General features: G+C 40.7%; 1 protein-coding gene across 1 annotated transcript in view; it reads left to right on the top strand.

The window, feature by feature from the left end:
- Positions 1-534: 534 nt before the first annotated feature.
- Positions 535-16,138, top strand: part of rasa1a (RAS p21 protein activator (GTPase activating protein) 1a) — a 31,054-nt gene continuing 15,450 nt past the window's right edge. The window contains exon 1 of the mRNA XM_069699879.1: positions 535-1,871. Coding sequence (XP_069555980.1) covers positions 1,330-1,871 — 542 coding nt within the window. The 5' untranslated portion in view covers positions 535-1,329. The remainder of the gene's footprint in view (positions 1,872-16,138) is intronic.

Raw genomic sequence — 16,138 nt, 5'->3', positions numbered from 1 at the left:
TAATAGAAAAATAGAAAAGCAATAAAATAGCAGTAAAAAATATAAAATGCACAGTATATACAGTACAGTATATATATCTATATATATTATATACAAACAACCAAGAAACGCAGTCAACAGTGTTATTGTTATGTGATGGATTTTACGTAGTCTAGTACTATATTTATATTTAGAGGCTTGCTTCTTGTTTTCCCCCCCCCTGCTGTTGCATTTAACTCTTTGGAAATGTTTTAGTTTTTTGTTTTTGTTTTAGTTCACACTTTAAAAAGCGAGGACAGCCTTCATATGTACCCAACGCCAAAGCGAGTGCGATTGAAGATGTCATGGATTAAAACCCACCCGCGCCGCTCTGCGTTCATTTAGCTGCGTCTTGCTCGGTGACTGGAGAGGAGAGGAGAGAGGGAGGGGAGAAGAGAGCAGCTCGAGCAAAGCGAGCAAAAGCCAACCAAGCCTCAGAAAACCAGAAATAAAAGGCGAACTCAGCTTTGTATACGCAAGAAAGAAAAGAAAAGAAAAGAAAAGAAAAGAAAAGAAAAGAAAAGAAAAGAAAAACAACCCACTTTGGTAAACGGCATTGATAACTCGCATAAAAAACAACAACATATACCGCTCCGGGGATTTATAGGCGGTAAAGGCTTTGGTGTCGTCTGTGGACTCTACTCGAGAGGGCTGGAAACTCAGAAAGGAAAGAAAACAACAACAACAACAACACTGGAAAAAAAAAAGAAAAAAAAAAAAAGAGAGAGAGAGCGCGACGGGGATTTATTTTTGTTGTTGTTGTTGTTGGTTGTTTTTTTTACACACAACAGTGACAATAAAACAACACAACCTCGACAAGTGGTCCGCGTTGTGCCGAGGGTGAAAGTCCGAACCAAAACAAAAACAACAAAACAAAACAAAAAAAAAACCTGGAAAAATTGGGTAAAACTATTGGGAATATTGTAAATGTTTCATTTGCGAGTGGCGTACTCCGCGTGAACTTTAAACTCAGGAAACAATGAAGACATAAAGCGAGCGAGAAACTCATCAAGTGTCTCGGAGCTGCTTTTAGCCACATCCCGTTAGCGTTAGCTCGGCTAGCTTGTAAAGCGAGCGAATGCGAGGTGAAGCTAACGCCCGCTAGCGCAGCCAAAGAAGCTAAGTTAGCTCCCGGCTAACGCTAGCTGGCTAGCTGTACGCGTTTTTTTGTTTTGTTTTGTTTTGTTGTGTGGAAGAAACTTTTGGGTGTTAAGTTTCCCCGGAGCCCAAACGCTGAAGGATTATTGCGAGGACAGAGGGGAAGGGAAGGTTCCCTTCTGGACTTTTCCCCCTCTACGTGTTTTTTCTAATATGATGGCTGCGGAGGTCAGCAGTGAGGATACGGGCTCGGTCACGACAGGGACAGGGGTGGCGGGCGGAGGAGGAGGAGGAGGCCCGGAGACGGCCCCTTTCCCCTACTATCCCAAGCCGAGCAGAGTGCGAGTCACCGATTTGGGACAGGGGCAAGCGCCGACCCTCCGCCAACACTCAAACACCTCTCCGGACTCTCTTCCCGACGTGAGCGGGATCTACCCCATGTCTGGGGGGGACGCGGCCGGACCGGCGCTGTCCGCGGCGGGGAGCGGCGGAGCAGGAGGTGGGCATTCAGTTTTTCAAGGGACGGTGTGCTGCTCTCCTACTTTGGAGGGTCCAGCGAGTCGTATTTCACCCACATCAACAGGCCCGGATGGGCCCACCGACTTCCCCCCGCTGCCGCCGCCGCCGCCTCCTCCTGCCCCCCCTCCGGCCTGCGGGGGGCTCGGCGGCACCGCGGATGAGAGCGACATGCAGGATGGGCCGGAGTACGAGGAAGAAGAGGTGGTGTTTCCCCTCTCCGCACCTCCCACGAACCAGTAAGTACACCATCAGTCAAATGACGCCTCGTTCATTGACAGCTTAGAATTGAACATTTCGGGTATCCTGTATTTTTTTTGTTGAGTTAACTTCCTTCCTGCTGTTATACATTTGAGGTTTCGTGGTGTCGACCACTTCACGTTCAGTAACTCGAGCTTCTCACAGCTCTCATCTGTTGTGCTCTGCTGTGTGTTCACAGCTCACCGACATTTCCCCACGTACTGTGTTCTTTTATAACCACTAACCTAACAGTTAAGCCTGTGAAATAAGCCCAGCATAACGAGACCCATAACAGAATGTGTATCTTCTGTGCATTTGCAAAATTGTTATACGTGTTTGGAAGAATCAAAATTACTCTGATCAAGTTGAATTGGCAGCAGAAATTGCAACTTGATGGCACATAAAGTCTTTGTTTAAACAGTCAAAGCATAGATAGCTAGATAGATAGACAGATAGATAGATAGATAGATAGATGTAACTTAATTGCTGCAGTGGGTAACAATAGTTCACATAAATCACAAAACACACATTAACTTTCACGAAAAACAGACAACAAAGCAGGTAAAAAAAAGAAGCTGTATTTACAAATGTGTATACACAAAACTACTATGCAACTATGCGAAAACAATAGACCGAATTTTAAACAGTTGTTACTGCAATTTAAATGTGCATCGCTCATTCAGAGGATTTGACTATCTTATACGTTACAATAATTGAACAATATAAAAATGTGTATTGATTGTATGTCTTTTTTCTACTAGGAAAGTTTTATTTACATAGATTATTGAATACTATTTTTATTTTTTATTTTTATTTTTTTTTACTATTTTTAAAGAAAGAAACAAGACACAAAGTATGTTGGTCCTTGGGAGGTGCAGAGAGGGGGGACACCACTATCAACCTGCAGATTGCAAATTCCTCCATCATATAGAATGTGTTGCATTTGCCCCAAATCTTACTTTTCTTTGTTGAAGAATATAAATGTTTATCTACCTAGTAGGGTGGGTCATTTTGTTGTCTGTTCACTGTAAAAAAATAAATAAGGTGATCAGTTTCCTAAGTGTGCACTTCAGCTGATTAACAAGTAAAGTGGTTTTAGGATGAGTCAAAGGTGACTTCCACTTACTTGCTTTTCCTGTTGTATCAACAACCTGTTTTTTTTTTCATGGAGGGGTCTGATATTAAGGGGATACACAATTACTGCCCTGCCAACATTAGTTATTCTGTAAATTCTTAATTTGTTATCTAGAGTAAGCGCATTTAGTTATTTTTTGGCTGGCTTGTGTAAACACCTCTCAGTATGGCACTACAATAAGAGTAAAATTAGTTTTAGTGAAGTGCCTTACCATGCTACGTGGCAAGTAGAAATAGCCTCAAAGCAAAATCTTGCATTTCTGCTCTGACATAATGGGTATTATGTTTTAGAAGTATATTTTGTTAATTATTAAAGTTGGTCAAATATAAAAACAAAGGGTTTGTGTAAACCTTTTTTGATTGCCAAATGGCAAATGGACCCTAAGCATTGTATGGTAGAATTGCATATCTAATAAAAGGTATTTTTATGCATTTTTCAGGCATGCACACAAGCACATGTCCAAACTCGTGTGTGTGTGTGTGTGTGTGTGTGTGCTGGTGTTGTAATAACCTAAATACAGCCCTCCCATTTGTTACAGTCTCATTAGAGAACTGCTGAGCTTGGTGATTTCTGGCCCTCATACTGTGAGATATGGAAGTGACTGGGCATGGAGTGTGGATTCAGCTCTTATTTTAGGAGCCACCCTATATCTCCCTGTCAGATTACAGAGGAAGGGGAAGGCCAGCTTTTCACCAATCTTGCATGTTCTGGTAATGAGAAACCCGAAATGGAATTAACTGCACTCAAATCTAGGTTATCACCTATACTGCTAGTGTGGAAGTAGTAGTTTTACCAAGGAAATACAAACTTCATCATGGGTTTGCACTTGCATTCCAGTTTATCAACTTGCCGGGTTGCCAGTGAGATAGCGAAACAATTGTCACTTGTGAATTAACAGCATCAATTTCTTTTATTTTTTCTTTTTTTGGGGGGGAAGGAGGGGGAGGGGGTTCACAATGAGAGACGTGAAGTCAAACATTGTATGCTGTATTTGCTGACACACATAACCTTATGTGCTGGTGAGAGTTCAAATGAATCTACTCTGTATTTCCTCCTTGTCCTCGTCTCTGATGCCTTACTCAACACTGTTGTGCAAGGCACATAAGCAACATAAGCTTTTCCTCTATATTGGGTTTGTGGTTTTGGTCAATTGCTTGTAGTGGTGATGAATGCACCGGAAAGCTGAACCACATTTCTTCAATGTTTCCGATTATTATTGAATGTGAAGTGCGTAGCAGAGTTTATCAACGTGGCCTTCTCTTCTGGCCTTTATCGACACTGAACTTTGTCCACATCAAACTGGAGGATGTAGATATGCAGAGATTGAGACTAAAATGTTGCTCTTGAAATTATTTATTCTTTCCTTTTAAAGAAGAAAAAAAAATTGACTTTTTATGTGGATGCCACTCCGTGTTGATGGTAAATGTAGTGAATTTAGGCAATAAATTCTTTGATTTGTGCATTATTGACCAAAAAAGCTGGGATTTCGTTCTTGTGTGTCGCTTTGCTAAGTCTCCGCTAAGTTATAAAACCCACCCAAAAAAATGATAAGCAGCCAGACGATATTGTTTCCAGGAAGCAAAAGACAGGAAAGAAGGCAGCGTTAGCAGCTATTGTAAACACAAACAACACGTGTTGAGAAAAACCGCTTGTCCAACTCGGCCCCCTTTGTTGGCCAAATGTAGCGTTAGGTGACAAAAATACTCACTCGGGGGTCATCTGCTGTCTTTTCCAGTTTATCATTGGTGTCATAAGGAAAGTCTGCAGTACACCACTGTCCAAGGAACACACGGACTCTCTCAGTCGTCGTTGGTGACTCCCAACAAAAAGCGTCCGTACTGCAGTAGCATCGTTGCAGCAGAAGGGAGTCCTTTTCTGTTCGTGTTGGACAGCGATTTGAGCAACGGCACCACCGGTTTGTTCTCGGCGACTCAGTTTCTGGACGGTACCAGCCGAACACATCCTCTTGAAAGGCTAATGCAGGCGTAGCATCAGCATCTTTGCTGCATTTCTTCGGGACGCATGCTCCGGCTCAAATAAATACAGCTGACTATCTGAGTCAGCCAAATTAAAAAAAATAAAATGCTTCCTCAGTCGTAACATTTTCTGTACTCATATTTTTGGATACCGTTGCTGTTTGAACCATCGCTAGTTGCAATACAAGCTAAAAGGAAGAGGTTTTGTTATGTTGAGGCTCATCCCCTGATTTAATTTTAATTTAACCAGCAAGCATCTGGTTAAAAACACACTGAGGTCAGTTTCTTTATGTACACTGCATGTATGTGCTTATCATGAGGACGCCCTGCCATTGGCAGTATAAGCAAGGCCAGACACAGGCTCTCCGAAGAGATGGGCACATACAGTAGCCTACACTCATTCTTTATTCTGGCATTAGATGCCACAGAAGAACAGACAAGTTATAAGCGGCTGCCTTTACCTTTAACGGTGACACCAGTAAAGGTGAGGGTTTGTCACTTCTTCAGGATGGGTCACTGATGCGCTCTGATAGACTAGGCTAATATGGTATAACTTGTCGTATCCACAGGTGCTGTCCTAAACGTTATGTCTATTCTGTGACACGAGGATTCAGGAAAAACGCAACACAATCAGGGACATAGCTGAAGGATTGGTGTGGAGGAAAAAAAATCTAACTCATGGCCACATTTTTGACATAAAATCAAAATATCACTATGTTAACAATCCACTATGTATTACCAAACTTGCATAAGCGAGATATTTTGGGAAGGGCTTTTCTTTCCCCCCATTTCCCTATAATACCAAATGCCAAAAATAAACCCATTCTACACTCACAGCTGACTGCCTTAACTACCCTGAATTATTTTGCATCATGCCATGTCTCTTTGGTTGTGTAGCTAGCTATGTATGCCTTCTGTAATCAGGGTCCAAGACTGATCTTGTATTCCTTTGAGTTATGTTAACAGCCTGCGAAGTGCATGCTGGAAGAGTGATGGAAAACTTCCACTCTTGGAAGTTGTCAAACTGTTGCGACTGTGAAAGCCAAACTTGGCAGATGTTCAGAGGGCGCTAGAGTGAAAATGTTTGCTTGTGTAAGAGTGGAACAAACAGCAGTCTCATTCATTCACACGTCTGTACAACACAGTGTACAATGGCTGCAGCACTGTGATAAGACTTTCACACGGATGACAGCTTAACGGAGAGGCAAGTGTGAAGATTTCAGGTGGGCCCAACAGCATGTGTTCCCGCTACCTTGAAATCTCTGGCCCCGTGCCTGAGCTTAAACAAACAGCATATTGGGAAACGAGGCATTGATTTTGAATTTCCACAAAGATTAGTGGGGATTTTAAGTCATAAAGGGTTTCCCTGATGAGGTGGTGGTAGGAGGAAGGGAAAAAAGGGGAAAGAAAAGTTGGATTTGAAGATCAGTGGCTGTGTGAATGAGTTTACCAGATTTACCAGCTGGGTGTGGAAACATCTTTGTAACTGTACTCTTAATTTAGCACCTACACTAAGTAATTGCCCTTTGTGAAGGGTGGCAGAGACAATGGAACTCTAAAATGGCACAATGATCGTGTCACATAGTTTAATTGGGTTATTCCCTGATGGAGGCCGTTCCTAGTAGCCAAAATGTTACAGCACTTCTATAACAAAGCGCTGTTTTATTAATGCGCCTGGATCAGTCATTATGTACTTTTGATGAATGGTCAGCACAGCAATGGGTATTAAGCCTGTAATTTCCTGTTAAACATTTTTGAAATGACTGCACAGGTCCTAGCTGGAAAGCTATATAGACTAGTACAGGCAGTGTTAGACTGTGTTTGCACTTTGCCTCACAAATACCTCCTCAGTCTCCCAACCATTATGGCAAAGGATGCACATGCTTAGTGCTGGTTTACTAGACCCACTGATTGAAATACCACTCCCACTTTTATTAGTGTAAGATCTGTGTTGTGCATTGATAAGGCAAAGCCAATGGTTTTCATGCATTTTCAATGTGTTACACAATGTCCTGTCATGCCCTTCCAATACCCACACTGCCCTGCCTTTTTCTCTCCTGCATCCTGTTTTCAAGACTTCTGAGCCATTCATTGTGGCCTTAACAGGATCCTCAGAAGCATTTCAGTTGTGTTTGACAATACCCAGGATTTCTGATTTGAATGACTTCTCTCTTTAGTTGGCTTTGCTGAATGATAGTTTGTGGAGTTTGAATGGAAAGTGTTGCAGTGCCAGGTCCGGCTAAAGTGCTGTAGTACTGCAGTCATGACTTCCTACACAAGTATAATAAAAGGGGTTCTTTTAACAGTGATTGTAATGTATTGATAGTTGTGCTAAAGGAATGACAACATCACTGAAAGTTAGTGTTTGCATATTTTTTCCCATTTTAGTTTTGAGATACATAGTGTCTTTCTACGAGTTATTCTTTATTCAGTTGGACCTGAAAGATGGCTTTATTTCTTTAGGTAGACAATGCTTTTAAGTCTATGCCCCTGCCTGTAGAAATCAGAAGCTCAGGAAGAATATTGTCTGGGTTGATGAAAATGAAGCTTATTATCACTGATGTAACGATGTTATTTCAGGGAGGCTGATTCACAGCAGGAAAGCCGAGATGTCGACTCCGGTCGCTGTGTGTCTGGCTGGGCATTAAAATTATGATAGTTGGGCAGCATTCAGGCTGAGTAGGAGAAGATGGCCCTTACTCATCTCTCCATCTTTGTGGCTTAGGTCTGCCCCAGTGTGCTTTCATCATCTTTCCTGGAAAGACGTAATCATCGGTGGCGGTTCATCATTTGTAATGTGTGACATTTTACTGAATCTGAACTTGGATCAGAATCAGCTCATTGGATCTGAATCACTTATCAAATCTTTTACTATAGTAAGTTCGTTAAATAGTGTAATGTTTTTATTTTACTCATTGCACTAATGAAACTAAAGTGGACATTTGAATTATGTTTTTCAGAACCAAATACCAGGCAAGCATAACACTAACACTAATGGATACTGATAATTAACTATTAAACCTAATCTTTGGCTATTCCCCTGTGCTGAAGGGTTACAGGGCTTGCACCACGTGCCTTATGACTAGGGCTGTCACAATCATGAAATTATAGTTGCCGATTAATTGTCATCCAAATACTTGTGATTAATAATTTAATTGTGTTTTTCTGTTCACGTTGTGCAACAAATGTAATATTATTACATTTCATGTCATTTAGCTGACGCTTTTATCCAAAGCGACTTACAACATACCGATGGTACACCATCGGGAGCAATTTAGGGTTCAATGTCTTGCTCAAGGACACTTAGGCATGTGGGCAGGAGGAGCTGGGGCGGTGCATGTTTTTGGCTGTTGGAAGGAAGCCGGAGCACCCGGAGAGAACCCACGCAAGCACAGGGAGAACATGCAAACTCCGCACCGAAAGGCCCAGGACCGGATTCGAACCCGGACCCTTTGTGTTGTGAGGCGACAATGCTAACCACTGCACCACTGTGCACCATATAAGCCTAGTAATAATTTAATACGACTATATGAAGAAGAAGAGTCAATTTATTGGTATTAAACATTGGAATGTATAGATATAAATGATCTGTGTATTCTTTTTAGGCTTTGTAAAAAAAATCTTTTACTGAAACTTACAAAGAAACTACTAACAATGACATGTACCAATAATCAAAATAAACAGTCTACTTTGGTGGTGCTAATTCTTCACTTATGTGCGAAACCATAGCAGAAGAAGGGGATGCAACTATATGAAGTCATTAAAAGAGCCCCATTCATTGCAATGAGGCGATTTTGTAATAACTGAGGTCTATGTATGACTGTTCTATAACATTCATTAACCCTACCATTAAATAATATCAGGGTATTTTTACAATAACAGTATTCTTGAAGACATGACAACATATTGACAAATGTGTTTTTTTTTTTTTTGAAGACATACAGTTGCAACAAAATAAGTGTTATGGTTTTGTCAGCACAAATATAACAGTTTGCTTTCAAATATTCAGAAAAATGATTGCTGTGAACTGTTATATGTCTGATGTTTTGTAAGCAAACCACTTCCACACTACTGAAGTTGCTCCCCTTTTTGGTAATAACTCCTCCATCGTGGAGCGGCTTTCAGCCATACTTGTTATTTTGTGAAAGTTATGCACATACTGTATTTCACACTGTTGCGCTGTGTAACCGAATACATTTATTACGCCAACAAGTTGGAATTTTGCCTCTATCATGATTTCCTTTTTTTTTTTTTTTTTTTTTTTATCATATTAAAGATTTGACAGATATTATTGTGAACGATGCAATATGGCACACCCCTAACTCATCCCAATTCATAGCTGTTATCAGTCACCCTCGTCTTGAAACCGTATTTCTATCCATTGTGAAAACATGAACACACAAATATAATTAAATGGCTAAGAGATCACAACTTTGGTAGGAAGTGTTTGGCTGGCTGGCTAGTGCATAAACCCAAACAGTGTTTAAATTAAAAGCCCCGGCACTGTTCCTATCCTGAAAAATCCTTGGTGGGAGGTTGAGACCAGTCTGACATATTCAGGGTGAACAAGCTTCACATCTTCACAAGGTTTGTCTAGTTTGTTTCCATTATGCATATCTGTGGATTTTGAGTGTGCACGGGCAGCGCATGAACGCGTATTCATAAAGTCATCAGTGTGTGTGCAGATATGCCACTCCCTACCGTTGCTGTCCCGCTGCTTGAAAAACCAATAGGCAGCATGCTCATGATGCGTGGTTTTATGAGAGAAAGCAGAGAGAGCAGGAGAAAGAGAAAGTCAAGGGAGGAGGAAGTGGGAGCAAAGACCAACAGGACTTACAGTCTGCCTCAGCAGCAGAAACATCAACTTGTATATTTCTTCTAAAGGATAAGAGAACCAGACGTGACGTTGTCGTCAAATTAGCGCATCAACTAAATGAACGCGAGTCAGTCTGCATCTCCTACTGTTCATCCTTCCTCTATGGATGTTGCTCATTGACCCGGGCTACGGGACGTGGCTGCGTCCGGGCTGCATCAGGGGCGCATCATCATGCCTTGTAAGGATTTAGAGCTGCTGTCGCTCGGCTTTCCACGTCGGAGCTCACAGTTTTTGCCCGGCCAGGAGCAGCGTCGGTGGAGTGGGTGCACCTTGTGAGACCACGGGACACCGGAGGGAGATGCAGCAGAGGGTGAACTCGGCGTAAGTGGAGCGTCCAATCACCCTGCAACTCTTACTTTCCCTTCTCAACAATGGGATGAAAGAAAACATCTGACAGCTCTTGCTTCACAATGACGTTTTGTTTTGGGAAGCAAAATGTAGTTTCAAGATATCGTTTGTTAAAAGGGGGGAAAAAAATGAGGCACGCCATTCGGTCTAAAAGTCATATTGTGATTATTGTGGAAAACGTTGCAGTAGTGTATAATGGACATATAGACTCATGAGTAGGCTTTCTTGGTTATCAATGAAAATGCAAACTGGTAATTTTGAAGTATTTCTTTTTCAACTCGCACGTATCGGGTACATTCATTTTAAACCTCATCAACTTCCTCATGAAATATTTGTGCCAAAGATGCTCAGTATGCGTATTAATAACAAATAGCAGGAGATGTCAAGTGTTGATTAAACTTGCTGCAAATATTGCCAAGTCAGAACTAAAATGTGAGTTCCTCAATTTTTGGATATGATATTACCAAACGTGTAAAAAGGAGATTCTGACAGCTGGATGTGAAGTGACTTGATCAGTTAGTTGTTTTACTGGTTTCTTTGCTTCCTCGCTGGGAGTCGTTGGAACTACAGAAACACTCGGCCCACTCTGATTGCACAGCTGTGTGACAAAGTGATGCATCTTTCACCTCGTACACATTCTGCGGCTGGCACGGAAAGCAATGTTGAAGCCTGCTTCCCCCACCGGAGTATCCGCTAAAAGTTGGATGAAACCACCTGAAGGTTTTGTGCGCCGAGCTTTCCTACCAGGAGTTTGAGAACTGCAGGGTCCCTTGACACTGGTCTGCCCAAAAAAATATGTTGCCTATTTAAGAAAATGCTGCAGAATCCATTTTTTTTTTTTCTTTTGGCCACCAATTCAGCGTTGGCTGCCCTGTTGAGATGCATTTCCAAATGTTCTCGTCGCCGAATAGTCATGTGACCATGACTGACTGACTGGTTATCTCTTCATTATGAGGAGACTGCACACAAACAGAGAATTCGTTGTCGGGGTCACATCTGCGTGTGGCACTTTTTTCTTTTTTTTTAAATTGCAGTAATTTGTTGTGTAATTGCAAAAGTTAAGATCGTGATTGGAATTGGAATTAATTGCGCTCAAGCACTAAAGGAAATCATTTGTCGTGTGTGTGTGCGCAGTTTATTTATTTAATACATAAAGATGTTCTTCTATCTGAGGGCTGTCACCCGGTTCTGACTATTCAGTCTGAATGTTACATGGATTTTACTGCAGATCTTTTTTGAATAAGTGTATAAATGTGTAACCTGTAACCATGTGCTGCGATTTTACATTGGCTTTATTTCAAAAGGTTACTGAGCTGTTTACTGGGCGTTAAATTTGTATGTGGAAAAGACGTGTTACTCAGTGACCCATGTAGAAAGTCTGTAGCTCCTCTGGGGCGCATTGCTAATGTACAGTAATGCAATATTTCATTACTTTTTGAAACTGATGAGGGCTGACAGTATGTCTGTGGAGATGTTTCAGCACAGATGGATCCATCTAGACAAAAGATGATGAAGAAAAGAGACATAAGGTAGAGAGAAAGCACTCGCATAAGAGCTTAATGAGAGATGGACAGAATGACAGAGAAATGATGTCTAACTCAGTCAAGTCACAGCAGTCTGTGTCCATCCTGTTGGTTGAGAATTTTGTCTGGCGTGCGGTAACAGTCAAAACATATTTATCACAGAATCTTTGCTTGCCTGAAATTACCATTATTACTTAATCCTAAAATCACCATATGATAGTATGTTAAAGAATGGATAAAAGGCAAAGTGTATCAACAATCCACTAACTGAGGCATTCTAAATGATTACGTCCTCCCCAATATACCCAGACTTTCTTTGCTTCTGAAAAATAGTTTTGCTTGAATGATTTTGGTCGGTAGAGTATGCACTGACCTCTTTTGAAGCTCCAAATTTTCCTGAAGACTTAGTCTCTTTTCAAACAGTAGCATGTCATGGCTGGGTTATTTTAAGTCCACCTTTCGGATGACACACTTTTCAACATCAAATTTAAATAATCCTTTATGTTCCCTAAGGATACAGACAGATTTGTATTCAATTTACTCATCAATCTGCTGATGTCATTTACATTTTTTTTAAGCCATTTTGTTTGTCATTGTCTGATTCCTCCACACGGCATTGTTATGCTGGGATGCCTCTCTCTTTCTTGAAATACCCCAATCATTAGTTGAGTGCACATTAATTAGCAAACAATGCAAGCATCATTGGCTATTTAGCCTGTAGTTTGTTTATGTTGCCACATTACATTGCTGTCTGCCTGTATGGAAAAGCTGCTGCCCATCTAATTAAAAAAAAAAAAAAGACATACAATTCATGTGTGATATGCTGTCATACATTTGCTTTCTGCAGTAAAGGCAGTTATTACACCAATAAGGCTGTTTATGTTCTATTTGACATTTAAAATGAAATGGCATAATTACAATTCAAAGTAAACTATAATTATACAAGTATTCATGTATCTAAATAAAGAATATTATTGTTTTGTGGGAGGAGCTCTCTACTTTTCAGTAGAAGTCTGATATTCGGTTCTTTGCGCTGTTTCTCTATCCTTAATACTTCTCATTCCAGTTGGAAGAAGAAAAAAAAAAAAAAACGTATTGTTTGCTCTGCGCGCTTCTTCTGGCTTCATTGTGATGCAGGTTGTTATTTCTGAACCAAAAGCTATAAACTGTGGGTCGACACTACAGACATAATGCAAACACTATGTCACTCCCGTCCAGATGGAGCTCTTGTGAGGTAATATTTTGAAGGCCTTCAGCCCTGTGTTTTGTCATCTTGCCCAACTCACTAGGCTCGGGCATGTTCGATCTCAGCAGCGCACAGTTATATTGTTCTTGACAGCGTGACACAGTTAACGGAACTAACCATATACCTTACTCGCATGAACTTAACTTGCTCACAGTAGCAGCTGAAAGGATTGCCTTGGCCTCTTGTATCATGATAAAGTGACTAAATGGGTGTCCGCTCCTGAGAGCATGTTTCAAATAGCGGACATTGATACCGTGGCTGACACCTCCTGCTCACCCACTTCACAGCAGCTTAAAACACTTTTTGGTGTGATGGTGCCATCAATGTGTAGTTTTGACCTTGATTGTTAAGGAAGCAAAGTCATTTCTCATGCCTGTGAGTTGTACAAACCTGTATTTTTTTTTTTATATACTATTTGCATCAGTCTTTTTGTTGGAACACAAATGCCTTATCCTGAATTGTGTTCACTGTGGAGAGAGTCAAGACGTCACCGTGCTGCTCGCTGTTCATGTACTGACATGACAGGGCGTTCCTCTCTATTTATACTAGCACTGCATCCTATCGCCACTCTCATGCTTAGGTTCATAGTCTGTTTATCTTAACAGCTTTCTTTTCTGGTTCACCCATTCACATCTCATGTCATCGTAGATAGTGAAATGTGAAAATAGGAAACTGTTACTCACACAAAGTTACAGGAAACTTGAATCAAATAAGTTGCTTTGGATAAATGTATAGATGAATGTGATGCACAGTGCAAAGCGGTCACATTTTTTTTTTTACATGATATCAAAGAAGTTTCTTAGAATTTACAATGAAATTGGGTCCAGGCATCAGATGTTAGCGGTGTCTCTGTAGGATGTACAGTAAATCAAGTCAACAAGGCGACATACATAATGCAGATGACCTCAAGGCAATAAGAACGCCACGTGGTTGAGGTTGCTCTGGTGTGTAGTTTTGAAGTAAATCAAGTGCAATGAACAGCAACCTAAACCGAGAATATAGCAAAGCACAGTTGAATGGTTGTACTGGATGCTGATAATCACTACTGGATTCAAATGTACACTTGACTGGTTTATATTGGATTCAGAAACCAATGAATAACCACACTGTAGTTGAGGTCAAATTTGGTCAGCAATTCTTCTTTTTCCATCCACATTTGGAACAAATTCAACAGTGTGAAGATGTTAGCAAGTCTCCATTCCTGTGGTGTACTGTACTGATTTATTTATTTGTTAAAATATACATCAAAGGTAACATAAATCTATTGATACTTCAGCCAAAAAAGTGAAATTCCACAGCTAAAGGAAGTAACATTTGTGGATAATATTTCTAGGAGTTGATGCTAAAACCACCAATTCAGTGAACTAGCGTTCCTGGATTTTGATGCTATTGGTATATTTGTTATTGGTAATCAGGTCTCTAACTGCCTACTCGTTAGACGCTCAGGCATATTCAGCCTTTTTGTTATGACGTTTAATAACAAAGGTTACTTCCAATATCCTTAAAATATGTGAAGTTCTTGCACTTTAAACTGTGATGTTAACACATACAATAGATGTTTCACTTCGTGAGACAATTTGTCGTTCTTTTCTTTTCTTGTAAGCAGCATGTGTTTACTTTTGACTGCAACCCTTAAGAGCCCAGAAAAGGTTAGCTGATGCAGTTCTTGGACATGTGTGCACTCCCCTCCAGCAACATTAGCAGCAGGCTGCCTGTCAGCATGATGCACAGCCTCAGGTTGTTAATCAGTTTTAATCAGCATTTGCTGCATTAGCATGCCGTCCCCTCTGTAAATCTTCATAATTTGAGCTAAATAAGTTGTATGTTTATGGTCAGAACAGTATACTTGGGCACCATCTTTGTAGAGTCGGGCTATAACTCACAATTATTGATGTTTACCGGGATGCCTCATGAGTATGAGCCAACCTGGATTAAATGTCTTGATTTGGTTTTAGTATATCAGAAGTGGGTTTTGGAGTCGATCAATAGAACTTATTAATTATAACCTATGCAGTGTTGTGCCCTGCCTGCCTTGCAGATGCAGGTCCGACTTTGGCTGCTAAGACCGGCTTAAAGCAACCATAGCTCACCCTTGCATAGGTTTTATGTCAAGTTGTGTTTTTGATGATATTGAGATTCAGGTCATTTGGTTCCAAGTCTTTCTTGATCCAGTTCAACATTCATTTCAGGAAGTGTTTTGAATCTTCAATGTCATTCCATAAGAGGGCATAAAGGTGTGTGTTGGTGGGGTGATAAACTACTTAAATAAGATGTACATTATGACATTAGTAGTTGAAACCGGACAGTCTTTTGGACGGTGTGCAGAGTTCTGCTTTCTGCCCGTATTTTTTTGTGCAGTCATCTGTATTTCCCTCTTCACTGTTAGATTCCCTTCAGTATTATTCCCCCTGCTTCCTCAGCCACTTAAAGGCTGCTTGGCCATAGCCTCCAAATGGTCTTAATTGCCTCTCTTCAATTCTCTTATCACCAAAATCCCCCCCCCCCCCAAAAAAAAAAAAAAAAAAGTCCTCTCTTGGACGCTCCCTCTCCTCTTGAGCAAGTCCTCTCTGGCTCATTGCGCGACTTCATCACGTTTACTTTACAAGTAGAGACCTGTACTCCCCATAAACCAGATGGGTCTCCGGTGAACGGAGCTCCTGCAGCACCTCATTCATCCACTCACCACTTGATGTTTTTACTGTTGTTGCTGATGTTGATGATTCTGAGACGCCCCAGTGGCCTAAATTTGGAAAAGCATGTTCATTTTCTTATTATTTTTCTTTCTTCTTTTTTTTTACCCCAGCTGGCAAGATCCTGCCAAGTTCAGCCTCACCTGCTGAAATTGTAACCAGTGTTGTTTTCAGGTCTTGTTTAATTCAGAAAGCAAGACTTAAATGGAGTGGTGGGAGACTCAAAAAGAAAAGATTTGGCTTTTTATTTTTTTTTTATTTTTTTTTTTTTTAGCAGTTTTTGAAATGCCTTCCCTTTTATATTTGTTTTGAGGATGACCTATTGACACTAAAAATCATTACAATTCATGTCTAATATTGTTCTTGTAATCCATTAGTCTGTCATTATTTTTTTCATTGATCATGGACTTGTTTATTTAGTTCCGAAACAAGTTTTTAGAATCAATGCAAAACTTAAAGAAACTACTAAACT

This window comes from Brachyistius frenatus, unplaced genomic scaffold (genome assembly GCF_029030835.1).
Source record: "Brachyistius frenatus isolate BFR_SWC_R1_liver_20210118 unplaced genomic scaffold, ASM2903083v1 Contig_31, whole genome shotgun sequence".
NCBI classification, from domain to species: domain Eukaryota; kingdom Metazoa; phylum Chordata; class Actinopteri; family Embiotocidae; genus Brachyistius; species Brachyistius frenatus.
This window is presented reverse-complemented; position numbering and strand designations above follow the sequence as displayed.